The sequence below is a fragment of the Medicago sativa genome, chromosome 1 (genome assembly GCF_051527215.1).
Source record: "Medicago sativa cultivar Bolivia chromosome 1, Bolivia_mono, whole genome shotgun sequence".
NCBI lineage: Eukaryota > Viridiplantae > Streptophyta > Magnoliopsida > Fabales > Fabaceae > Medicago > Medicago sativa.
Window position 1 is genome coordinate 73,883,214 of NC_140749.1, and position 23,117 is coordinate 73,906,330.

The 23,117-nt window shown below is 33.2% G+C and overlaps 6 protein-coding genes and 1 non-coding gene across 7 annotated transcripts; 3 read left to right on the forward strand and 4 right to left on the reverse strand.

Annotated features, from left to right (window-relative positions):
• Window positions 1–759: 759 nt before the first annotated feature.
• LOC146957277 (large ribosomal subunit protein eL18-like) lies at window positions 760–3,076 on the forward strand. The gene is made up of 5 exons (XM_085735508.1): window positions 760–815; window positions 913–1,002; window positions 1,757–1,885; window positions 1,985–2,167; window positions 2,793–3,076. The coding sequence occupies exons 1-5, from the start codon at window positions 813–815 to the stop codon at window positions 2,949–2,951; spliced, it is 564 nt and encodes a 187-aa protein (XP_085591634.1). The 5' UTR covers window positions 760–812; the 3' UTR covers window positions 2,952–3,076.
• LOC146957278 (small nucleolar RNA snoR53Y) lies at window positions 1,123–1,205 on the forward strand. Its single transcript, XR_015025323.1, has one exon. It is a non-coding gene; the product is annotated as a small nucleolar RNA snoR53Y (small nucleolar RNA).
• Window positions 3,077–4,555: 1,479 nt separating the features above from the next.
• LOC146957279 (epoxide hydrolase 1-like) lies at window positions 4,556–5,997 on the reverse strand. Its single transcript, XM_085735498.1, has 3 exons — window positions 5,486–5,997; window positions 5,110–5,354; window positions 4,556–4,995 (listed from the first exon to the last, which is right to left on the reverse strand). Exons 1-3 carry the CDS (start codon window positions 5,957–5,959, stop codon window positions 4,746–4,748), a joined length of 969 nt encoding a protein of 322 aa, XP_085591624.1. The 5' UTR covers window positions 5,960–5,997; the 3' UTR covers window positions 4,556–4,745.
• A 1,615-nt stretch (window positions 5,998–7,612) lies between these two features.
• LOC146957280 (pectinesterase-like) lies at window positions 7,613–9,570 on the reverse strand. The gene is made up of 2 exons (XM_085735488.1): window positions 8,550–9,570; window positions 7,613–8,437 (listed from the first exon to the last, which is right to left on the reverse strand). Exons 1-2 carry the CDS (start codon window positions 9,553–9,555, stop codon window positions 7,701–7,703), a joined length of 1,743 nt encoding a protein of 580 aa, XP_085591614.1. The 5' UTR covers window positions 9,556–9,570; the 3' UTR covers window positions 7,613–7,700.
• Window positions 9,571–11,869: 2,299 nt separating this feature from the next.
• Window positions 11,870–14,321, forward strand: LOC146957281 (pectinesterase-like). The gene is made up of 2 exons (XM_085735521.1): window positions 11,870–13,003; window positions 13,116–14,321. Exons 1-2 carry the CDS (start codon window positions 11,974–11,976, stop codon window positions 13,850–13,852), a joined length of 1,767 nt encoding a protein of 588 aa, XP_085591647.1. The 5' UTR covers window positions 11,870–11,973; the 3' UTR covers window positions 13,853–14,321.
• Window positions 14,322–15,894: 1,573 nt separating this feature from the next.
• On the reverse strand, window positions 15,895–18,961 carry LOC146957282 (putative pectinesterase/pectinesterase inhibitor 21). Its single transcript, XM_085735534.1, has 2 exons — window positions 17,144–18,961; window positions 15,895–16,856 (listed from the first exon to the last, which is right to left on the reverse strand). Exons 1-2 carry the CDS (start codon window positions 18,198–18,200, stop codon window positions 16,147–16,149), a joined length of 1,767 nt encoding a protein of 588 aa, XP_085591660.1. The 5' UTR covers window positions 18,201–18,961; the 3' UTR covers window positions 15,895–16,146.
• Window positions 18,951–21,388, reverse strand: LOC146957283 (pectinesterase-like). Its single transcript, XM_085735541.1, has 2 exons — window positions 20,386–21,388; window positions 18,951–19,799 (listed from the first exon to the last, which is right to left on the reverse strand). Exons 1-2 carry the CDS (start codon window positions 21,269–21,271, stop codon window positions 19,099–19,101), a joined length of 1,587 nt encoding a protein of 528 aa, XP_085591667.1. The 5' UTR covers window positions 21,272–21,388; the 3' UTR covers window positions 18,951–19,098.
• Between the last annotated feature and the right edge of the window lie 1,729 nt (window positions 21,389–23,117).

Below are 23,117 nucleotides of genomic sequence, written 5' to 3' on the forward strand. Positions count from 1 at the left end.
GTAGGGAATCGTCAATTTCGCTCTATCTAAAGGCAAATCAATTTTGCTAAAGCCAAAGCAAATGAAAGTGAAGTACAACTTTTAAATTTTTGTTAAGGGTAAAAGAACAACACCGCATTGTGCCTACAATATCTATTTAAGGTATAAACTGTCCCATCGACATCTAACAGTTATACAATCATTGATCGTTTGAATGAGTGCAACCAATGATTATAGAAAGAGTTCAATTTTCATTTTTTTAAGTTCGTTTGGATGTATGCTACCAAATATTAAAATATAAAATTATTTTAACACTTTATTTTTTAGGAAATTAGTTGTAAAAAATAATAGTAATTTTTTGTTTAAAAAAATTCAATAGGATACGATGATGCACAACAATACACATCCAAACGAACTTAAAGAAATGAAAATTGATTTTTCTGCGATCACGACTTACATGCATTCATGCTGTCAATGACTACATGACCGTCTGATCTTGATGGGACAGTTCAAATCTCAAATGAAATTTAACTTTCTTTGAAAGCTTTTTTTCTTGATGGTGATTTTCTTTGAAAGTTAAAATTACAGAACTTAAATCACGTCCCATAAAATAAAAAAAACTTAAGTCACCTAAGAATTTGATTTAATTTAATTAAACTGAAATAATGAGTTAATATATGATGGGCCTTTTATAAGCATAAGTCTACATAGAGCCCATATATTTTAGAGCCCACATTGGTATCACGAAATATAAACCCTAGCTTTTTCTCTACCTGTATTACCAGCAGCAACCTTGGTGGAGCAGTCGCGCGTGTTGAAGACCTGAAGCAGCCATGGTTTGTCTTCTCTTAAACAATCTTGTTATCATTCTGTTATGTATTTGAAGCGAAGCTCCATTGTTTCTGTTTCTTACGTTTGAATTGAACTTTGTAGGGTATCGATCTTAAGGCAGGAGGTAAGAACAAAAAAACAAAAAGAACAGCACCAAAATCCAATGATATCTATCTCAAGCTTTTGGTCAAGGTCAGTTTTATGTTTCTTTAGATCTGAATGAATTTTAACATTGTTGTGTTGACCCTGTAGCTTTATGTTATTTCTTGATCTGTCATTGACAAACAATTTTAGGCTTGTAACAATGAGAAAGTTCCCAATGATTTTTTTTTTTTGACTATGCTAATGCTGATAATTGATGATTAATAAGTTTAATTTATAATGCTGAGGGAATTAGTGAACTCTTTAATTCTGTTTTGTTATCAATGTTGAAGCTTACTACTTCCTCTATGTTGAAATGTAAGCAAAAATGGGTCGAAAAAACCTATTTTTGGTTATATTTCATTGCGATGGATCACTTCATCTCAGAAGAATCTGTTTTCAAAATATTATTATGGGTGTGTTTGTTTAGGATTTTAAAAAAAAAAATCATTTTTGACCCTAAAATGAGTTGGCTTTTCCTAAATTATTATTATTGTTATTGTTTTAAAAAACAAGGAGGTAAATCATAAAAACATTAAAAATTATAAATCATGAACAAGTTAATAGAAGTGATTTTTATGGGCAGTAAAAAACAGAAATTGTTCAGATTTTTTTTTTTAAATCTCTAAAAATTAATCTCTTGATATTTTATCACACAATCCATTTTTTTTTAAAGCTAAAACAAACGCACCCTCATTTTTCTCATATATCTACATGCATATTCATTTGAGATTTATGTCTTTTTTTTTGTAATATCTTTTGAATATTTACATTGAATTGTTTTGATTGGATTTTACATGATCAGCTTTATCGGTTCCTTGTTCGGAGAACTGGCAGCAATTTCAATGCTGTTATACTCAAGAGGTTGTTTATGAGCAAGGTTAACAAACCTCCACTATCTTTGTCAAGGTTGATCAAGTATACCAATGGCAAGGTTTGTCAATCTATGCAATCTTCATTTTCATAGTATTTTTTTTTGTAAATCAGTTTACTATAGTTATAATGGTTACCATTTTGTAATTTACCTATGTAGGAAGGTAAAATTGCTGTCGTGGTGGGGGCTATAACTGATGATGTCCGTGTTAATGAAGTTCCAGCCATCAAGGTTACAGCACTCAGGTTTACCGAGAAGGCAAGGGCAAGAATAGAAAGGGCTGGTGGTGAATGCTTAACATTCGATCAGTTGGCTCTTAGGGCCCCTCTGGGACAAAACACGGTATGTGTCATTCTCGCATTAAGCTTTTGTCAGCTTCTGAGTAATTGACTCTATCAGTTGCTGCATTTTTTGTGAAATGATTGAATTAGTTCTGCTCCTGATTATTTAACGTCTTTTTGATTGAACTTTTTAGAGGATGGAATTTGTTCTCTCTAGTCTCCAACAAAGGAATCACTATAGTGCTATTGCTGTCATTTAATGGATTGATGGAATCTTTTCTTAAAATTAACTGTCTGAGGATCAAAGTTATAGTTTTGTGTTCTTTATTGTGGTCGAATATGTTTCAGGCTTTCCTTGTTCAAGATCAAAGTTATACTTTTATCTGTACTTTTCCTAAATCTTTGCTTAAAATTAACTGAAGATCAAAGTTATTGTGATTGAATTTGTTTTTTCTCTACTCTCTAACAAAGGAATCTTTTGCTGTCATTTATTGGATTGATGGAATCTTTTCTTAAAATTAACTGGGAGGATCAAAGTTATAGTTGTGTTCTTTATTGTGGTCGAATATATTTCACATTTTCCCTCTGTAGCGGTTTGTGCAACTATTGTGATGTAAGGTTTGATAGAATGAAAAAGGTTACGCTGAGGTTATAGAGGATTTTAATAATATAATACTTGGATGCAGGTCCTTCTTAGAGGCCCAAAGAATGCTCGTGAAGCAGTTAAGCACTTTGGTCGTGCTCCTGGTGTCCCACAAAGCCACACCAAACCTTATGTTAGAGGAAAGTCAAGGAAGATTGAGAAGGCTAGAGGAAAGAGGAAGAGCAGAGGATTCAGAGTTTGATGTGATAGTATTTCTTTGCTGGTATTATTACTTTTGAAATTCAGATTTTGTCTACATCTAGACACTGTTGTTATTTGTGTTTGATAATGATTTTCAGTATGGAGATTTTATTCCTTGCTCCCTTATTTTCTGTGGATGTGTTTTGTGCTACTTTCGTTACAGTTTTGATGTTAGAGAATGGGTAGTTGTCAATTAAGGATGCATGCGTTGTGAAATTCAAACATGATATGCTGTTTGTCTAGATTTTCTAAATTACATTGGCAAGTAGTTTTGTTCAGAAATTCAATTGCAATTCATTTCCGCCACCTTCGTTTTGAAACCAAACAGAGCTCAAGTCTGTCTGATTTTACTTTTTTTTTGTTCCATCTTTCACATAGAAATCCCACTTGGTAAAACACGATTTGGTTACAACTTACAAAAATTAACTCTGGTACTGACCTTACAAAAGAACTTAACGAAGAGAAGGTTGAACATAATTTTGAACTTTGAACAGATCAGCACCACCAAAGAAACTTAATTTATTCCCGAGGAAATTCCTTTAAACCAATTATATATATGAGAAGTATTAACTATGTGTCGCTTAGTTAATGTTCGTTTAATCGCTTTAGTTTTTTTTTTCTTTCTTGGGCTCAGCCCTCTTCTTGTACCAAAAAAAAAACTATGTGTCGCTACGGAGAAGAAAGTGTTCCTTGTTTCTCTGTTTCTTGTGATTTCAGTCGAATGAATTAGCTATTTTCCCTTCGACTTAAATAAACTCAAGCATTTTGTTTTTCTTTAAAAAAATATCGGTAGCAAATAGCAAAGCTCAATAGTTTAACTCCATTAAGCATTGCTTACCCTAAACAATAATTACTTTTTTTGAGTTTAAATCCTAGCATGATAGTTTTACGGGTTATTTTATTATTGGTAATCTGTTTTCATATTACCCACGCATAAATTTGAGCTGGTGCTTTTTATATATTGGCTAGACGTCTACCACTATTTTGAATCTGACTACCCACGAAGTATTTAATCGGTGGAGGGTTTTGATAAAATAAAATGCTTAAATGCGTATTTGACCCCTGGAATTCTGGTCCTTCAACAAAAAAATAATAACAATTTCCCCCTTTATCTTAAGGTAAATGTGCTCTTTTGATCCTATGTGTATATATGAAAATATGTTTTTTTAACCCTCTACCTTTAAAGATATACTCCTTTTTGTCTCTTTATCTTTACAAAATGTTGCGATTTTGGTCTTTATTTTGGGATATATGATGTCTTCTAAGCAATTTTGCAATGTTTTGTAAAGTTAAAGGGTAAAATTGTTATTTTTTTAGTAGGGACATAAATCGCAACTTTTTTAAATTCAAGGAGTTAAAAAAAATGCATTTAAGCCAAAATAATACTGAGGGAAGTGTCACCGAAAGCTCCAAGGACGTCAACTCTAAAAGGTGACAACTAATGACGATTCAAATACCTCGTGTCATTCTTTTGAGTTGAATTCTCTTTTTCAACTTATACTCTAATTTGAAGCGGCTCAAACAAAGGCTCTTAAACACAGTCTCAAGTTTATACTAGTACTAGTATTAAAGCTATAAATGTTGAGAAAAACAACAATAGCAATCTTCATGCAACATTAACTGAGAACAACTTTTATTATATTTAATAGATGGAACAAACAAGAGCACTCAAATGAAGCTCAAAACAACCAAAGGACTTGCAAATTCCACATTTATTAAATAGCTTGCCAATATTAAAGTTTCTTTCAACTGAACTTTAATTGAGAGAACGGTTCCACAATTAAGTACTTGAAGATCAGAACTTCTGAATAAAGTCATAAATGTGATTGCTGATGTCTTGTGCTGCTTCTTGGTTGTTGAAGTGTGCTATCCCTTCCTGCACAACCACTTCCTCCAAACCTGGAACATCTTTCTTGAAACCACCATCGAGGATATATTCCTTCATACTCGGCGTAGTGTATACCAAACCACAATCACCTGTAATGTACTTTACCGGTACATTTACCACTCCTACTTCACTCCATGGTGATGTTAGCTCCCAGTTCCTGGAAAGTAACCATTATCAGCTAGTGAAAAGAGGTGAAGTTCTATAACTTTTGACACCTTTTTATTTTTATAAATTTTGGAAAATAGTGACAACAACAAAAATGAACACTTACAAGCTCAAATTTCTATAGTAGTTCAACCCTCCAGTGAAGCCAGTTTTGTTGAATTTAGTAACATAATAATCAAGATCTTCTTCGGAAAGCCAAGATGGTAAGATATCCTGCATATCCGGATTGAATCCAGTTCCATACCCTCCTTTTGGGAAAATTGGAGGACCGGGTTTCCTCGTTGTCATCATGTTACGCAAAAAATAGGCAACACCTACTCCAGCCAATTCGGCTTCGGCTTTTCCAGGTTCCTATCAATGTTATCAATAAAGTGAATACTCTTATATCCTAAATTTTGTTGTATTTAGTACTCAATCTTTAATTATTTGATTCCATGTCTTTATATATACTAAAGTAAATTTAAATTTTGAATTAAATTTACCTGAAATCTGCACACATAATAGTCATCTCCATACTTGGCATGAAATGCATCATAGTTGTTTACTTTGGGGTTTCTTCCAAGGAAGGGTCGGAATGGAACACTAAGACAAACATAGGCCTTGACTCTTTCCGGTCGGAACATGCAAACATACCAACCGATGATCGCACCCCAATCATGTCCGACAAGGTACACTTTGTCCACACCTAGAGAGTCAATGAGTGCAATGATATCACCAACAAGGTGAAAACAGGTGTAGCTGGTCACTGATTCCGGAGCTTCAGTTTCACCGTAGCCCCGAAGATCAGGGGCCACTGCACGGTAACCCTTGGAGCTCAAATCCAGAATCTGATGGCGCCAAGAGTACCATAACTCAGGGAAACCGTGCAACATCAACACCACTGGACCTTCTCCTTTCTCTGCAACATGCATTTTAATGCCATTTACTTCTACTATTCTGTGCTCTACGCTCTCCATCTCTTTCTATGTGTATGTGATTGTGTTTGTTTTGTCTTAAAACTTTTGAGTTTATAGAGCACAAAACAGACTATAATGCAATATTTTTTAGATGGCCATATGTGTCATTTCATCTTAATAAATTTATCCTTCAAATCATACAATATGCAAATGTTAAGAAGTCTTTTAAGAATAATATTATACTGAAGTCTTCAAAGTATGAAAGCTTAACAAATTATTTTTTAATTATAAAATATCAAATTATTAATATGCAAGTTAAATTGTGATAGTAGTTGGTCATTGTTTAATTTTTTTCTCATAACAATGATTAACAAGAATCTAATTGTTGATCATTGTTTAATTTTTTTCTCAATGAATTGTATACGTCACTAACACTTCCTTATCATGATTGTCATCTTGTGTACATATGCGGCGGTGGTCAAGTTGTAGCAGTATATGTTTTGGATCAACAATTGAAAGTGATTTTTAAATTTGTAAAAGGAAAAAAACCATTTTGATATATTTTTTTCTTTCTGTTATTTGCCTTCTATGTTCTACCAACGTGCGTCAGAGTTTAACTACTTACTATTTAAAGAAAACCAACAGATAATAATTTATGTTCGATTCTTGGTATTAACTAGGGTATTAGAAAAAAAGCCTCCCCTAAGGGTGTCGGTTGTAAAACAAGCAATTGAGTTCATGGTTAATGAACTCAAATTGTTCAGGAGAACTGAGATTGATTCGTGAGACAAACAATTCTTAGTCAGATTATATTTATCTGGCTGAAATCTGAGTACCAGAGTCCTTTCCTTATGAACCGAAGAGTTAACAAAAAAAGAGTGTCCACAATTTGATTTTTATTTATTTTGAATTAAAAAATCATCTGATCCCAAGATTAATTACAATAGCATGTGTTGAATATTTTTTTTTTCCTTCAAAAAACCAGCTCCGATTCAATTAAATGCGAATTGGATTGAAATAATGTCTGATCCCAAGATTAATTACAATAGCATGTGTTGAATATTTTTTTTTTCTTCAAAAAACCAGCTCCGATTCAATTAAATGCGAATTGGATTGAAATAATGTTTGGTTTTTACCAATACGTAGTTAGTTATTATAATTTCTTTTTTTTGGTAGATAGACGAAATGGCAAAGCCATTATAAACCCACGCACACATTATAAACTCACACACACAAGTGGAGGTACCGGGGTTCGAACCCCGGTCATGGCATCCGGCCTAACAATTTCGGCATTTTGCCAGTTGAACTAGGACTTCTGGATAATTAGTTATTAATTTCTTTTTTTTTTTTGAGAGAATTAGTTATTAATTTCTATTATGTCAAATTGCTATGTTAAGATGACACATGAAATATATTAAAGCTGCAAATAGATTTAAAATGAAGCTTTGTTTGATTTATTTGATTTGTGCAAAACAGACTCCTAAACAGAAAAATCACAAAAAAGACATTAAGCTATACATCAAATAAAGAATATGAAGATATCCCGTTAAGATGTAATGAATGGTATCAAAATGACACAATGGATTAATAAAATCAATAAAGTGATTACTTATAAGCACAAAGCATAACATCAAGATCACCGTTTTTTTTTTTTTTGAATCGGCAAATTTTATTAATGATGCTCGATCCCGCACACAAGTAGTGCCACAGGACAAGTGAAAGTTACAATGATAGAATACACCAATAAACTGTAACAGAAGGCGGAAAAGAAGAAAAGTAAAGCTCCTTGCCCATACCAAGATCACCATTTAAGCGACGTCTTTTTGTGCTTCTTGTGTTCAGGTATAGTTGGAAAGTAAGGAATTCCAGTTTCCTTAATCCAATCGCCACCATGGAAGAACTTGGATGGTGCAAACCTATGTGCAGCCTTTGAATTGAGGTTATAGATTCCAGCCCATTTCACACGCTTTGATTTGTCTGAACCAGGTCCATAGTTATGGTATTCAGCATAAAAGCAAGTGTCCATGTTAATAGGCCCCTCTTCTGTATGCCATGGCAAAAAACCATCGGGATGAATCAAATCATCGATGAATGTATCCATGATGATAGTCCTAGAGAAATTCTTCCATGGACGGGCTAGGTAGGACTTGTGGTCAAACCTGACTGGATAGAACTCAGGGTCAGCAACAATAGAGCCTCCTTCGATGACTATTGCTGATGGTGCCGTTCTTTCTTTTCTTCCTTGTGCGGTCACAATGCATTGTTGGTTTGACATAGGCTTTCGGACCACGAATTTGCAGTTTTGGAATACTGATTCTGCATTACCAAAGACAAAGTCGATGGTACCTGAAATAGTGCAGTCGCGATAGAATTGACGCATGGCGTGTACATAAAGTGTGTCTTGATATCCATCCATTGAGCAATTGAAGAAGATGGCCTTATCTCCTTGAACTCTTAGTGCCACTGCTTGATGTTTCTGTGGACCAGCTGAGTTCTCAAAACCCATGTTAATGGCGGTAAAGTGATCTCCTTGAATAGCTGCAATGATATGCATAAATTTCTTATCAATTTGTAATTCATGTATCAAAATTGGAACAAAATAAAAAGACAATTAAGGTCTATATATATGCATGAGTGGAAAGAGACATACCAACAGTGGCGGTGTGGTAGGTGGTAACTCCATCCATAAAGTTTTTGTTGCCGGAGATTATTGACTTCTTACCACCATCACCAACAAACACAATATGTGTCATATTTGTTAAAACTTCAACATACTCTCGGTAAACACCTGCCTTAATGTAGATCACAAATGGTGTTTTACTCTCCTCATGAGGAACCTTTTTCAATGCCTCATTGACGCTCTTAAAATCACCACTACCATCTAAAGCTACGGTAACATTAGGCTTATGTTTGAATGTGTTTATCTTTGCATCAAGGAGTTTGCGATGTTCAACCCAAGAAGGAGTCTCAGAATCTTGAAGGAGACGACGTCCAACAATTTTGGTCACGTTCATATCAGAGACAGTGTCAGCAAAATCTGTAATAATAGCCAGGGCATTGCTACTCATATGCATGCTTGATGTTAGTAAGTTTTTCATCTTTTTACCAGCTTCAGTTGTAGTATTTTCGAATCCATCCAAGCATGTATCCATGTATGTGACAGCACCATTGAGCCAAACCTTCAAATTCATGAGAATTTTCTCAATATTTTGAATATCCAACTCGCCTATTCCATCAAGTGACCTTGTGAATTCACCTATTGAGAGATCCATAAGTTGCTTGCAAGTAGCAAGTGCATCTTTGGATCTAGGATCCTTCTCGAGCTCGCGCATCATATCTGTTTCCTTGAGTTTTTCACCAATTTTCTTGATGGTAACATTGAATGCTATTTTAATAAGTTCTTTTGGGTCTGTAACATTGTCTGCCTCTGCCTCTGCTCTTAAGGATTCCTCACATTCCTTCTTGTAATCGGTCGGTTGACAAATGGTTCGTATTGCTTTCATTGTAGAAGCAACATGATTCTTTTTATTGTCTTCTATATCGTCCTTAAAACTATATTTGTTTCTGGCGCCAACTGTGACAACAATAACCATAGCCACCAATAACAAGGTTGATACGCCAATTATGGCGCTTCTCCTTGCATCATTATCAGCCATAATAATATGAGTCAATTAAGGTACTTCTGTTTTGCAAGTATATCAGAAACTTGTTTGAAGAATGCGCTTCCTTTTTTTCCTTCTTACATGTAGATAAAGAATGTCCTTAAAAAAAAATGTAGATAAAGAATGTGTTCCTATGTCTTGGAATAGAAAAGATGATAGTTATTTATATAGAAAAAAAAGCAAGGTGCTTAACACGAATTAATTAACAGCATATAGTTATTTAGTTGAAATGCCAGGTATGAAAAGATGGAACACGGAGACAACACAGTATATAATTAACAGAATAACAGTATATAGTTATTATTAAGGTACTTTTTTTTGGGATACATCTATATAGAGTACGGCCACAATAACTATATCAATCATTAATACTTGTTATAATGTGTAATTTGTAAAAAGAATAAGCAGTAATATTTATGGAATAAAATGGTATTCTTATAACTTTTGTACAATTATATCAAAAATAAAAAATTGTTCTATTTTTTTATCAAAGCAATGAAAATAAATTGCAAACCAGGATTAAGGCCTGAACCTGTTTACACATCAGAAAGAAAGGAAGCCTAAGGCATTCCTTTAGCAACATAAAACAAAGTGTCTAATCAGACATAGCAGCAATTATGCAGTATCAAACCTGTCTAATCCTCTAATCACAATATTTGGGATTGTTTTTTATTACACCCTTTTTGGAACGAGTTTTGATGTGCTCACTACTTGTGTTTTTTGGCGAAACTTGTCTATTTGTTTGCTTCTTTTGCTATCAACATAATTAAATTGGCATGCTTGTTAGCCATTGTCTAGCTGAAATAGCGGTGGTGATTAGTTGGAAGTCAATGTAAACTTTTATATATTTAGATTAGATAAACTTCAATCAAATAAACTCATTTTAATTTTTCTCTACATTTTAAAATAAATTCATATATTATTGATAACAATTTCATAAAAATTACATAAACCTTAATTGGAAATATGTAACAAAAAATACCTTTAATTGGAAATAGAATTGATTTTTGGAGTTAAGCTTTTGTATCATTTTAGACCTTCATATTTTAATGACTATAAGAAAACAACAATTTGTTTTTTTTCCTTAGTAATCTAGAGTTTATTTGGGATAAATAAAGTTTGATCAAGAATTGCTCCACACATGAATCAAATTATTTTTAAAAAAATTCATTAACCACTTGAACTCAATCACTTGTTGGAAAAACCACAATTTAGACCTTATATTCATGCGAAAATGAGTTTGTGCGGTAAAAATAATAATTGTAAGCATGATTTTTTCTTCTTCTTTGAATGGAATAATTGCAAGCATGATAAAAGCATAAAAATATATACCGATTTAAATTTATTGATGTAGGAGGGTTTCCTTAGTAATTTATTATTTATTATTTTAGCCCAATTTTAATAATATCTATTTTATTTTTTATTTTGAATTTTTGGCCCATTAGGTTTTGTTATTTCCCTATTCAAGATATTTTTTAATTCATTCAATAATATTTTAGAGAGTTTTCTCAATTTCTGGTGGATTCCGGAACCCTATTTTCACTAGTTTGTCGCTTGCAAACTTGTTTCCTTTCAATCTAAGTTTAACACTTGCTAATCTACGCTTCCGACTACGTCATTTATACAAATGGCAAGATGAAGGATTTTATAATAAATATTTTAAACACATTAAGTGATTAGATTCACACACCTATAAGTGTGCGTTTGATTTTTATTTTTTTAGGCCAAGTAATTGAGTGATGAGACTCACACACTTAAGTGTGGAGAAATGAAAAATTCAAGGTTCCATTGGTGCGGTGTTCTCGTAGTTTGGTTCTTTTATATATGAATGAATAGTTATTTATTGGTCTAATTTAAATAAAATAAAAAAACTAAATCCTATATAAGCAATGTTTTGAGATCGATTTCCTCTTGTGCATGCAAAAAAAAAAAAAAAAAACAGATGCTAATATTGATTAAAATAAAAAAAACTAAATCCTATATAAGCAATGTTTTGAGATCGATTTCCTCTTGTGCATGCAAAAAAAAAAAAAAACAGATGCTAATATTGATTAAATTAGTTCCCGAGTTTGACTCCTATGAATAAGAGTAATCACTAACCATTAGTTTAAGGAAGAAAAATAAAACATTGCACGAGTTTGAATCAACTAAAACAACATTTTAATTAGTTAAGTAACATATTTTAGTAACAAACAATTATGCCATATATACTGTGTGGTTTCCGTGTTTTACCATTTATAGCAATGAGTAGTTGCACCACATTTGAATTCATCTATGCATATAAATAACAATCAACATTGCATGCTAAGATGTAGGGACGCATTCTTCTCCTACGGACTTTGGCGGAGGATTGCTTTCCTCACGAGCAATATTTCTCTTCTTCATTTTTTTTGTCTGTGTAGTTCCTCAAAAATGGCAGGGGGAGATGCACAGAAAGGAAGAAGAATCGCCATAATTGGCGTATCTACCTTGTTATTGGTGGCTATGGTTGTTGCTGTAACGATTAGCATCAAACGAAACCAAAATGCTGTTAAGGACGATTTTAAGGATGGTTTAGAAGACAACAAAAAGAATCACGTTGCTTCTACATTGAAAGCAGTACAAACTATTTGTCATCCCACCAGTTACAAGAAGGAATGTGTGGAATCCCTCGTAGCGGAGGCTGAGGCTGGCAATGTCACCGACCCAAAAGAACTCATTAAAATAGCATTCAATGTTACCATCAATAGAATTGGTGAGAAGCTCAAGGAAACTGAAATGTTTCATGAGATCGAGAAGGATCCTAGATCCAAGGATGCACTTGATACTTGCAAGCAGCTTATGCATCTTTCAATTGGTGAATTCACAAGGTCACTTGATGGAATAAGCGAGTTTGATCTAAAACATATCGACCAAATTCTCATGAATTTGAAGGTTTGGCTCAATGGTGCTGTCACATACATGGATACATGCTTAGATGGATTTGAAAACACTACCGGCGACGCTAGTAAAAAAATGAAACACTTATTAACATCAAGCATACACATGAGTAGCAATGTCCTTGCTATCATTTCAAATTTTGCTGACACATTCTCTGATCTGAACGTAGCCAAACTTCTTGGACGTCGTCTCCTTCAAGATTCTGAGACTCCTTCTTGGGTTGAACATCGCATACTCCTTGATGCAATGACAAACAAATCAAAACCAAAGCCTAATGTTACCGTAGCTTTAGATGGTAGTGGTGATTTTAAGAGCATCAACGAGGCATTGAAAAAGGTTCCAGAGGAGGAGAGCGAAACACCATTTGTGATCTACATTAAGGCAGGTGTTTACCGAGAGTATGTTGAAGTTTTAACAAATATGACACATGTTGTGTTTGTTGGTGATGGTGGTAAGAAGTCAATAATCACCGGCAACAAAAACTTTAAGGATGGAATTACCACCTACCACACCGCCACTGTTGGTATGTCTCTTTCCAGTCACGCATATATGTAGAGCTTAGTTGTCCTTTTATTTTGTTCCAATTTTGATACATGAATTACAAATTGATGAGAAATTTATGCATATCATTGCAGCTATTCAAGGAGATCACTTTACCGCCATTAACATGGGTTTCGAGAACTCAGCTGGTCCACAAAAACATCAAGCAGTGGCACTAAGGGTTCAAGGAGATAAGGCCATCTTCTACAATTGCTCAATGGATGGATATCAAGACACACTTTATGTACACGCTATGCGTCAATTCTATCGCGACTGCACTATTTCAGGTACCATCGACTTTGTCTTTGGTAATGCAGAATCAGTATTCCAAAACTGCAAATTCGTGGTCCGAAAGCCTATGTCAAACCAACAATGCATTGTGACCGCACAAGGAAGAAAAGAAAGAACGGCACCATCAGCAATAGTCATCGAAGGAGGCTCTATTGTTGCTGACCCTGAGTTCTATCCAGTCAGGTTTGACCACAAGTCCTACCTAGCCCGTCCATGGAAGAACTTCTCTAGGACTATCATCATGGATACATTCATCGATGATTTGATTCATCCCGATGGTTTTTTGCCATGGCATACAGAAGAGGGGCCTATTAACATGGACACTTGCTTTTATGCTGAATACCATAACTATGGCCCTGGTTCAGACAAATCAAAGCGTGTGAAATGGGCTGGAATCTATAACCTCAATTCAAAGGCTGCACATAAGTTTGCACCATCCAAATTCTTCCACGGTGGTGACTGGATTAAAGACACAGGAATTCCTTACTTTCCAAGTATACCTGAACACAAGAAGCACAAAAAGACGGTGCTTAAATGGTGATCTTGATCGTGTTTTTTTTTTTTTTTGAATGGATGGTAGTGAGTTATACAAAGAGTATTTATAATTAACCCTAATTATCACTTTTATCGATCCATTTTGATACCATTGATTAAGAGGATGTTCTTAAGTTTTTTTTTTCAAGAGATGCATAGCTTTGCATTTGATGCAAGTTAATGCCTCTTGTTTGTGGTTTTATTGTTTAGGAGTGGTCACTCGTCTGTTTTGTAGATAGAAAAAAAGAAAAAAAAAGAAACATTTAAATTCCATTTTGTTTTGTAGATAGAAAAAAAGAAAAAAAAAACATTTAAATTCCATTTTGCATTGGAATCAGAATTGTGTGTTAGAATCATAATTGCACATTTCAATTTTAGGCATATATCATTTGGCTTGTAATAGAGAATTGAAATTTTGATTGTATGTTTGACAAAATAATGTTATAAAATAAACTAAACTTATATTCTTATGTTAATGTTGGGAAACAATGGTATTTATTCTCTTCTCTGTATACAGAAAGGTATGTAAATTAGAAGAATACCAATTGAACTTTATGTGGAAAACTCTCTCAGGAAAAATCCCTAATAATGAAAAGATTGTCACAAGGAATTGAAATTGCTTTATACTACTTCCTATTTTGAAATTCCATTGAACATTTACAAATGAGAGATATATTTTAGCATGAAAGTAAAATATACAGAGCTAATAAAGTTATATATTTTGTATCTATTTTCTCTAAATATTCACATGCAAGCAACCCGTAAATAAGATAGGTTTTTGGAAACAATCAAAGTTTGAAGATGTCTTAATCTATTGATTCTATTCACAATCAAAATTCCAGTGCATGAGGTCTCTGACATCGACACGTTTGACATGTGTTTATATTCAAATTTAATCATTTTTATTTTCTCAAATTATTATTGGCATCTATGTGTCGACGTGTCGTTGTCCACTTATGCTCATAATCTAAGGAAAAACAACATTGCATACATTACATAGCATACTCAGAAGCATTTTTCTAATGTAGTTCTACACTTGAAACTGAAACTAACTACCACAATACAAGACGTTCTGGACCTTCTTGTGTGTGCTAAAATTTCAACCTAATGAATAAAGTTCCATTTAGAGGGAAACCAATAGAAGTCATACCTTCCTCATTGCAGACATTGATAGCAAGTTTTAGTGTATGCTTTATTCCACGGCTACAACAATTACTTTTGAAAGAAAAGATTGTGTATAATTGATTTTAGTTAAAACTTAAAAGTGAATTGAAGCTAAAATTGTTTATGTTTGGAAACATCACCGTAAGAGTGGATTGAGCAATAAACTTGAAGTCAAAAACTATAAATTTTAGCTTCAAATTAAAACCAATTGTTGAAGCAAAATCAATTATAGTCGATATTACCCAAATAGGTAAGTATCAGTTTTGCACCTCTAAATCAATCTTGGCTCCTCAGCACAAAGAATGCAACAAGTAGACGTAACAGAAACATTTTCTATTCACAATCAACAAAAGAAAATGGAAATAAAAGGGAAGTGAACACCTTGCGCTCAAAACTGTTTGGTTTTATTAGGAAACAAAACCTTGACTGTGCTACCCTACGTCCGTCAGCACCTCTACCGTGCTAGTCCGTCTGCTCCCAAATCGCATATGAATGGATACGATGCTGGATATATAATGTGACGTCTTCTTTTGTGGTCCTGAAACATCGATCAATTGTTCGTCTCGGCACTTCCCTGGACGTGTTTGCAATTTTGATACATTTAGAGATTATAGTGAGAACGTACGTCTTACACATTTTGTTTGCATTTTTATACGAAGCTGCTTTGTTTTCTGTTTTGATTTATTATTATTATTATTATTATTATTATTATTATTATTATTATTATTATTATTATTATTATTACTGTAATTTGTCTTTCAAGCAATTATGAGTCTCTTCAAAATAAAGTGGATTGGGGTTTTGGATTAGAATAAAAGTTTTTATAAATTGCAGGCACAAAAACCAATTTTTTTTTTAAAAGGACTAGAATCAAAGTACTATAGATTTGCAGGACCAAAAGTATAAATAAGTCTATCAAGTAATTGTAAAAATAAAATTGTCAAGATTTAATTTACATCAATTGTGAATCTATATGTCTGATAGGAGTTAGGAACAAAATAGCGCATAATCATCTATGATGAGAAATACAGCAACAAAAAAACTAACTTCCAAACTAATAATCTAGTAAATATAAAAGATAAATTACAATTAACTGTACAAATGATGACCTTTGCACCTCCTGAAAATTTATTTGATTTACTTCTTGGGGGATTTCTCTCCAGAAGAGTAAGGAATTTTAGTAACCTTAATCCAATCATCCCCATGAAAGAACATAGATGGTAAAAAATGACTTGCATTTTGTGATGTAAGTGTCTTAATCCCAGGCCATTTTACACGTTTTGATTTATCTGAACCAGGACCTTTATTATTATACTCGGCATAAAAACAAGTGTCAATGCCAGAAATAGTACCATTTGGTCCATGCCATGGCATAAACCCATCTGGCTGAATCAAATCTCCAATGTAAGTTTTCATGAAAACAGTCCTTGAGAAATTCTTCCACGGACGCGCAAGATAGGCTTTGTTGTCGAATTTTACATTGTGAGTATCAGCCACAATGTGGCAATTTTGAATGACTATTCCTGATGGTTGATGTCTCTCTTTTCTACCTTGTGCAGTTACAATGCATTGTTGGTTTTCTAATGGTTTTTTAACCAAGAATGTACAGTTTTGGAAAACGGCTATTGCATCGCCAAAGATGAAGTCAATCGTGCCTGAAATTGTACAATCGCGATAAAATTGACGCATGGTGTGTACATATAATGTGTCTTGATATCCGTCCATTGAACATTTGTAAAAGATTGCCTTGTCTGCTTGGACCCTTATGGCCACTGCTTGATGTTTTTGAGGTCCAGCTGAATTCTCAAATCCTATATTGATGGCTACAAAGTTATCTCCTTCAATAGCTGCAATATGTATGCATAAACATCAATATATTTTGTAATTAACATATTGTTTTTTTTTGGTCAAAAAAACATACTGTTACTTCCAAGTAACTATTAATAATAAATTCCCATAGTACTATATCTCTTATTAATCACGCATAATGGTTTTTAAGTTGATATATTTATAGTTGCTTCCCATGTATAGTTTTTGTACATAGAAAAAGCTGAAATAGCGACATGTTAAGGAAAGAAAAATGCGAAATTAATTCGTCTCTAAAATATTTTTACTACGTAAAGGATACACGTACCGACAGTGGGGGTTTGGTAGGTGTTAATTCCATCTATAAAATTTTTGTTGCCAGTAATTCTTGTCTTGTTGCCACCATCACCAAAAAACACAACATGAGTCATTTTCTTAGTAACTTCAACATACTCATGATAAACACCTTCCTTGATATGAATAACAAAAGGTTTTTGGTTCTTCTTTGGCACCTCTTTCAAAGCATCATTGATTTTCTTAAACTTTCCACTACCATCTTTAGCCACAACCACATTAGGCTTGAGTTTATGTTGAGTTACATGAAGAAGTCTTCGAACACCAACAGTTGAACCATCACCAACCCAAGAAGGAACATCATTAACATCATCTTTAGCAACAACTTGTTCACCCACATAATCACCCTTATAATCATCAATAAGACGGCGTCCATCACTTGTCGCATTCAAATCCAACACATTCTTCGCCAAATCCGAAATGACAGCAAGTGCATTGCTACTCATATGCATTGAAGTTGTTAAAATACTCTTCATTTTCTTGCTAGCATCACTAGTAGTATTCTCAAAACCATCTAAACAAGTTTCTTGGTATGTAATTGCACCACTTAACCAAACCCTTAAATTCACAAGAATATTTTCTAAATTATTGAGATCAAATTTTTTTATTCCGTCGATTGACCTATCGAATTCGCCAATAGAAAGATCCATTAATTGCTTGCATGTGTCTAGTGCCATTTTTGCCCTTGGTTCCTTCTCAACCTCATGCAAAAGATTGGTTTTCTTGATTCCCTCGCCGATTTTTGTAACAGTGACATTGAAAGCAATTTTAATGAGCTCTCTTGAATCTGTTGTGTTTCCGGCATTTGCTATTACATTCTCCTCGCATTCTTTTTTGTAATCTGTTGGATGACAAAAACTTTTCACCGCTTTTACGGTTGAAGCCATATGAGTCTTACCGTTGTTATCCTTTGAATCATTAACACCAAAACTTACACCAACGGTAACAGCAACCACCATAGCCACTAGTAAAAAGGTTGAGACGCCGATTAAGACGATTCTCCTCCTCTTTTGTGTATCTTCCTCAACCATTTTGATTTATCTATATATATATGCAGCTAGCTAGCTCCTATGAATGTGCGTAATTAACCACATATATACAACGCACGAGTTTCTACACTAGTAATAAAAAAATTGTATGCAAGTTAGATATAACTTTTTTCTTGTTTCTTCTGAATTATATGTTGATATATTGTTTTCAAAGGTTATGCCGATCAGGCGGTGGTAATCCTCCGTCAAACCCTACCGGAGTGTGCAATTCAGAATGGTGTCCAAAATAGAAATTTGTTTGAATGTATATTATTGAAGAATGATTTAGAAGTTGTTATAGTAAATGTGAGGTTTAGAGTCAAATGCTAGATTAATTATGTTTTCTAAAAACAAAGAATGTTGGAAGCCGCATGATATATAGAACCTTTTTGGTTTGTGTTTCTTAGATTATAAGCTAAATTTAAGGTGATAATTAGTGGGTAGAGTCTCTCCTCTGCCACACTTCATATTTTGTGTGTATGATGCTATGATCTTCTTTATTTCATAAAAGTTAGATACCTCTATTAGACTATTGCTATAATTTTGGTATATAAAAACTCAATTAACCTCAGTAATTTTTTTAAAATATGTTGGTACATCTTTTATTCACCATAAAAACAATAGCAATTGGATTTTTATTTTTTTTTTTAGAAAATGAAGAGGACCTCTACTTCATTTTACATGAATTTTTTTCTTCTAAAGCAAAGGATAAGTTTAAGTTGTTTAAGTTTTATGTTTCTTTTTTCAAATGCATTAAGAAAAACTAATTTTTATTCATTTCTCTTGTCAACATTCTTTTATCCGCGATATGAAACTAATTACTCACACTTGAAAAATTAACAATATTTTCACTTGAAACCACATTTCAAATGAATGAGAATCAAGGGGAAGAAATATATAATCACTGAAACCCAGCTCTGAAAGGCACTCCTGTCATAGGCAACCACGTGTCACCTTGTATAAATTTGTTAACTGTAAATTCATCAGCATCTTTTCCATCAATTTGATGGTACCCTTCCCATGTGACCCTATTACTAGTATTTGAACCTTGTCCCCAATTAGCATATTCTGCATAATACAATGTGCTTAATGCAAAATCCCCTAACCATTCCATCCACCCCTTTGGATCAATCAAACCATCAATAAAACTTTGCATATAAATTGTCCTTGAATATTCCTTCCAAGGCCTACCCAAATATGTCTTTATGTCATTATAATTATTATTTGCACCACCCAATTCACTAGCTGCTACAATGTAACAATTCCATATAGAGAACCCTGTGTTTTGGTTAGGATCTGTTCTTCCTTGTGCTGTAATTGCATTGAATTGATTTTGCATTGGAAGTCTTGGATAGATGTTGCAGTTTTGGAATATTGCTGCTGCATTGCCAAATATGAAATCTACTGTTCCATAAATGTCGCAGTTTTTGTAGAATTGTCGAAGGGAATGCGCGTATAATGTGTCTTGGTAACCTTCAAAGCTACAATTGTAGAAAACTGACATGTCAGCTCCGTTTCTTACTGCAACTGCTTGATGCTTGCTGGATCCCGCGGTGTTACGAAATGTTATGTTCACTGCTACAAGCCCTTTTCCGGTTACAGCTGCACAAACATAGCAAACAATATTTAGTACTTAAGTTGAGACAAGTGCTATATTAACTAATGTACATGGACTAACAGATAAAATGCAACATCAAAGAACACAATGTCCAATTTGTGTTTGATTGCGTGTTATCTAGACTTGTTGTTCAAAGAACACACTTGTGTGTTTTTTGTGCGACTAGTCTAATAACACTTTTGACGCATGCATTATCAAAGGTTACTTGTAATAGAAGTATAAAGTTTAGGTAGATTTTGTTAGTAGTAGTTAGTTTGTTGATTCTCTTTGATATATAGAGAATCTCATGTATTTATTTACTATCTTTTATTTCTATCTATCAAGCTTTCAAGTTATTTTCCCTATAAGATGAATCTTAATCTCTTTAATCCTGTGTTTTGTAACAATTTGCGTATTAGATGACCTAGTGCGTTACCAGAAGTTACGCGAGTGAAAGTATCAGATGACCTCGATACTTATAAGTTATAATGATTATATCTATCATAACACATATAAATTATACGCGTTATGAGAGTAAAATTTAAACGTTATTAGAGTGTGTGCGTTTGTTCGAACTATTAATTAACTTACCAAAAGTTGCGGATTGGAAAGTTGTCCAACCATCAACCACGCTACGATTACCGGTGATGATAGTCTGACCGATGCCATCTCCAACGATCATTAGATTCTCTTTACTCTTAGGAATAGAAACATACTCACTATAAATCCCAGCAACAACATGGATTACATGGTACCCATTGTTGGTGCCTGTTTTGGTAGGTGCAGCATCCACAGCATCATTTATAGTGACAAAATCACCAGATCCATCAGGGTTGACAACCACTTTTTGTCTTACCATTACATTGTCAACACTTGTCTGTAACAACTTTCTATTATTTGTTGTAATTTGTTTTGTTAATCTTCCAATGATAGTTTGAGTCCGACGTAGCGTGAAAAACTGAAGAGTTATCTTATAAAGTTTGTTCACATCAGAAAGAGAGTATGATAAGGTAGTGCTAATTTTTGGAAAAGGATTTACCTCAAGAAAACCATCTAAACATGTTTGATGATTGGTTAAAACAGCACTAAGCAATGTTTGCAAATGATTAACTTGATTACTACTCATTGTAGTATTGGTTTCTAGGGCTTGGAGTACAATGGACAAGAAATCAGTATTTAATTCAGCAAGATTAAGACAATCTTGAAGGACAAGTAAAGTGGAAAATGGAAAGGTGGATTGGTTAAAAAAAGAGGAGATTGATTGAATATTGTTTTGAGTTATTGTTAAGGATTGTTGAAGGAAGAAAATGGTTTGGTCATCTATGGACAAATATTGAGAGGGAAGAATAGATAAACAGAATGATGGGAAGGGTGTAAGGTTGCATGTGGTGTTTGGAGAGGAAATGAGAGATGCTAGAGAGGGAGAGATGAAGAGGATAATAAAGAGGGACACAATAGTGGTAGTTGATGTTTTCATGTTAAGTGGCTATGGCAAATTGGTAGATGGTTGTGTGTGGCTTTAGACATTGGATATTGCATATTTATATACTTTGCTAGCTTGTATTAAATTAACTATTTATGCAGGGTTCAAAATCTGGTCGAGACGGTGTATTGGTAGTTACTGCAGTAATGAAATGCACCAGTGAGATTTGGTATGTAAGTGTAGTAAGAATCTTACACAAGATATAAAAAAAAAAAATTGGATGTTGAACGATATGAAAAGATTTATATATGTATTACTATATCTTAATATTGTAGACAAAGATGAGTTAGTGTCGAATTCACTTTTATGATTATTCTTACCCTAATGTGATAATCTCCAAGCTCCCGTTATGACTCGATAACGGGTATTGTACTTTGTAGTATGTACTCTCTTAGCTATGATTCACATTAAATAAACCACAAGTTTTTTCTTTTACACGATCCCATGGGAAAAAGTAACAAGTGTTATGACTTGAGTTTAATCGATGGGAGAATCTCATAACTTAAGTGCCATATTGATATTTTTTATGTACTTGGCCGTAACAATATCATGTGCACTAAATCTCGGTTGTTTTGTTTATATTCTCAAATTAATTAATTTCAAAATCTAGTTTCAAAAATAAAATTGGAAGATACTCTTTTAAGTTTAATTGATGGGAGAATCTCATAACTTAAGTGCCATATTGATATTTTTTATGTACTTGGCCGTAACAATATCATGTGCACTAAATCTCGGTTGTTTTGTTTATATTCTCAAATTAATTAATTTCAAAATCTAGTTTCAAAAATAAAATTGGAAGATACTCTTTTAATAGAGATTTATCTTTTTTAATAGTGATTTATCATTTACTTTATTTTTAAATTAAAAGAATAGATTATTCTACATTAATAGACGCACTTAATTTCTATATGATGTTAAGTATTTTTCTCTTTTTCCCTAAAAAAAACTATTTTTCTCTTTTAATATATACTTTTAAAATCATAAATGAATTAAAATTTCTTTATGATTTTAAATATATTTTTTTAAATTATAATTTTCAATTATACCTGATTTAAAAATATCAATGCTACAAAGTATCTGTTTAATTATTTTTTATTTATAATTATTTTTTATTTATTATGTTTGTATTTATGTAAAAAAAAATCCGCAAATATTCTCAACTTTTTAACTTGAACTACATGTGAGTAGTTTGATTTGACTTTTATATTTTCACTCTACTAGAGGTAATTATGTTAGAGACACGATTCAATAATATAGTTTGAAATTGAACTTTAATTTGTTTAGTGTTGAAAATAATTATGGTAACAATTCAATCCACTTGAGTTGATATGTTGATGTTGGTTTAAAACTTTGGAGTGTGTTGTTCCTTCTTAGGTCCAAACTTTGGTTTGGTGTCTCGAGAAAATGAATACTCAACGTTCTTTATAAAACGTTGAATCCATGATAGCTATATCTATATCCTTCTCTTAAAACAACGAGAAGCGTGCAATTCCCACGTTCTGTTTTTATATTCTGTTTCAATCTTTATTGTTCACAAATACACCTTCAATAGATTTGATGTGTAAATTTTGATACCGCCAGTCAACTATTAGAAGGTGTTTCCCATTACAAGTCATTTTCAATTAACGAACAAGCAACATATATTTGTAGAAGCCTTAAGCTTAATGGAAGGCATGTTTTATGTTCAAGTTTCATCGTGCCTAGAAGTCATGGCCTTGCAATTTGAGCAACTAATAAATTAACAATTTAGTTAGTCGAAGGGTGCGTTTGGTTTGCAAAACAGTAAGTACTGGACAGAACAGTACAATGCAGAACAACACAACACAAGGCATAACAACAC

Coding starts and splice junctions, on each gene's coding strand:
- LOC146957281 (XM_085735521.1), top strand. CDS start 11,974: ATGGCAGGGGGAGATGCACAGAAAGGAAGAAGAATCGCCATAATTGGC. Junction 13,004..13,115: donor CTACCACACCGCCACTGTTG/GTATGTCTCTTT, acceptor ATATCATTGCAG/CTATTCAAGGAGATCACTTT.
- LOC146957283 (XM_085735541.1), bottom strand. CDS start 21,271: ATGAAAACATCAACTACCACTATTGTGTCCCTCTTTATTATCCTCTTC. Junction 19,800..20,385: donor TTTCCAATCCGCAACTTTTG/GTAAGTTAATTA, acceptor ATGTTTGTGCAG/CTGTAACCGGAAAAGGGCTT.
- LOC146957279 (XM_085735498.1), bottom strand. CDS start 5,959: ATGGAGAGCGTAGAGCACAGAATAGTAGAAGTAAATGGCATTAAAATG. Junction 5,355..5,485: donor ATTATGTGTGCAGATTTCAG/GTAAATTTAATT, acceptor TAACATTGATAG/GAACCTGGAAAAGCCGAAGC. Junction 4,996..5,109: donor TACTATAGAAATTTGAGCTT/GTAAGTGTTCAT, acceptor GTTACTTTCCAG/GAACTGGGAGCTAACATCAC.
- LOC146957277 (XM_085735508.1), top strand. Junction 1,886..1,984: donor TCAAGTATACCAATGGCAAG/GTTTGTCAATCT, acceptor TTACCTATGTAG/GAAGGTAAAATTGCTGTCGT. Junction 2,168..2,792: donor CCCCTCTGGGACAAAACACG/GTATGTGTCATT, acceptor ACTTGGATGCAG/GTCCTTCTTAGAGGCCCAAA.
- LOC146957282 (XM_085735534.1), bottom strand. CDS start 18,200: ATGGTTGAGGAAGATACACAAAAGAGGAGGAGAATCGTCTTAATCGGC. Junction 16,857..17,143: donor CTACCAAACCCCCACTGTCG/GTACGTGTATCC, acceptor TACATATTGCAG/CTATTGAAGGAGATAACTTT.
- LOC146957280 (XM_085735488.1), bottom strand. CDS start 9,555: ATGGCTGATAATGATGCAAGGAGAAGCGCCATAATTGGCGTATCAACC. Junction 8,438..8,549: donor CTACCACACCGCCACTGTTG/GTATGTCTCTTT, acceptor ATATCATTGCAG/CTATTCAAGGAGATCACTTT.